The sequence below is a fragment of the Eurypyga helias genome, unplaced genomic scaffold (assembly GCF_000690775.1).
Source record: "Eurypyga helias isolate BGI_N326 unplaced genomic scaffold, ASM69077v1 Scaffold44213, whole genome shotgun sequence".
Taxonomy (NCBI): domain Eukaryota; kingdom Metazoa; phylum Chordata; class Aves; order Eurypygiformes; family Eurypygidae; genus Eurypyga; species Eurypyga helias.
Genome location: NW_010243851.1, coordinates 1 through 1,860, shown reverse-complemented (window position 1 = coordinate 1,860; position 1,860 = coordinate 1). Strand labels below are relative to the sequence as shown.

At 66.0% G+C, this 1,860-nt stretch overlaps 1 protein-coding gene across 1 annotated transcript; it reads left to right on the top strand.

The window, feature by feature from the left end:
* Positions 1 to 153: 153 nt before the first annotated feature.
* On the top strand, positions 154 to 1,654 carry CCDC137 (coiled-coil domain containing 137; the record flags this gene model as incomplete). Its single annotated transcript, XM_010149563.1, has 5 exons — positions 154 to 284; positions 460 to 670; positions 956 to 1,038; positions 1,169 to 1,248; positions 1,445 to 1,654. Coding segments are annotated over 5 exons (715 nt in total), but the record flags the coding sequence as incomplete, so codon positions are not given.
* Positions 1,655 to 1,860: the final 206 nt, after the last annotated feature.

The following is a 1,860-nucleotide window of genomic DNA, read 5'->3' as shown; positions in this document are numbered from 1 at the left end:
GCCATGTCCGGGTCCCCGTGTCCCTTCATGCCTGCTCTCGGGTCGCTGTATCCCACTGCTCCTGTGTCCTGCCATACCCCTGTCCCAGTGTCTCACCGCATCTGGGTCCCAGCGCTTTGGGACTGGCCTCACACCGTGTTCCTTCTCCCCCAGGAAGGAGAAGAAGGTGGACAACATGAAGCCCAAGCATCCCGACGAGCAGGAGATCCCCTTCCGCTTGCGGGAGCTGATGAAGAGCCGTGAGGCCATGAAGCGCCCCGACCCCAGGAAGAAGCAGGCGGCAGGTGGGGCACAGAGCTGGGCTGCCCGCGGCCTGGCCGAGGAGCACGCGGCTCTGCAGGCAGCCGGATCCTGCTGTGGGGTGTTCTGCTACTCCCGGCGGTGTCCCATCCCTACCCTGCCACAGCGGGGGGACCCCCAGGTTGTCACTGCTGCCCTAATGCCATCCATCTCTCCTAGAGAAGAAGCAGCAGCCCAAGGCAAAGGGCGCCAGGGCTCAGGGAGACATCCCCGTGCCCAAGTTCAGGAGAGGGAAGGGGGAGTCGGAACGCTCCTACATCTGCCGCATGGAGCAGGAGGTGCAGCGCGTCCTGTTCCTCACCAAGAACCAGCTGCAGCGGGAGCCTGAGAAGGAGGCGGTGGCACCGGAGAAGTCCAAGAGGAAGAAAGAGTGAGAGCGAGGGCCACCGTGGCCACCGGGCTGGACTGGGAGAGCCCAGCTCCGTGCCCCAGCCCAGTTCTGGGCACGTGGTGGGTGCTTTGCTGGGGAGGTCCAGCATCCACCAGCGACTCAGGGTGCGGGTGGAGGGCTGTGGGCTTCACCTCCACAGTGTGGAATCTCTGGGACCGGAGCCACAGACCTGCTGGGCTGGAGCTGGGGGGAGGGATCCCATGGGGTAGGAGCTCACTTGCTCCCTGTCCGGTCCCAAGCCCTGGCCATAACGCAGCTCTTCAGGTTTCAGAAGAAGAAGCTGGAAAAAGCACGGAAGAAGAAGGCGGAAAAGAAAGAAGCCATGCTGGAGAAGAGCCTGTTCCAAGGTGGGTCTGGTGCAGTGGGGTGGCTGGAATGATCCCCTGCCCTCCCAGCGTGGGGATAGCTGGGGCGGAGGTGGAGCGGCGTGTCCCGGGGAGCTCCTGCCTGACGCCGGCACCCGTTCCTCTCCCTTAGACACGGTGGCGTTCGGTGAAGTGGTTACGCAGCCGCCCACCATCACCTCGCGGCCCAGGGGCTGGGGCCCCACAGAGCAGGTGAGCTGCGGGGGGCGGTGCCTCCTGCCCCTCGTTCATCCCCTCGGGTCTGGGCTGGAAACGTCGCCTCCCTTGGGCTGGAAATCAGGCCTGGAAGGGCAGCAGCAGCCTCAACCTCCTGGTGATAGTTCCTCGGAGCTCTGTCCTGGCTTTTTCATCCGTCCCCCTCCCTGAGCCATCCTGTCTCTGCCCTCAGGCTGGTCGGAAGCGGCTCCTCCTGACGTCTCGCCTGGGCCAAAGCCAGGCGTCCCCGGCATCCCTGGCAGCGCCGGTGTCCATGGCTCGCCGGCGCATTGTGGAGGAGGAGAGAGCACGCGTCATCCAGGCCTACCGGGACATCCAGCGGCGCAAACAGCAGCAGCGGGAAGCGACACGGGGGGCTGCCAGACGCAGGGTCCCCCGCTGAGCCCAGCCTGGAGGGTCCCCAGGACTCGAGGGGGACGGTTGTCCTGACCCTGCTCTTGTGTTGCTGAGCCCTGAGGCTCCCCACAGCTCGGCTCGGGGCACGCCGTGGGCTCGGTGCTGGAGCCGGGACCCCGGCGGTGCTGGCAGTAAAAGTGCGGTTGAGCAGCGATGGCGTGAGCGCGTCTGTGCCTCCCCGACCTGCGCGGC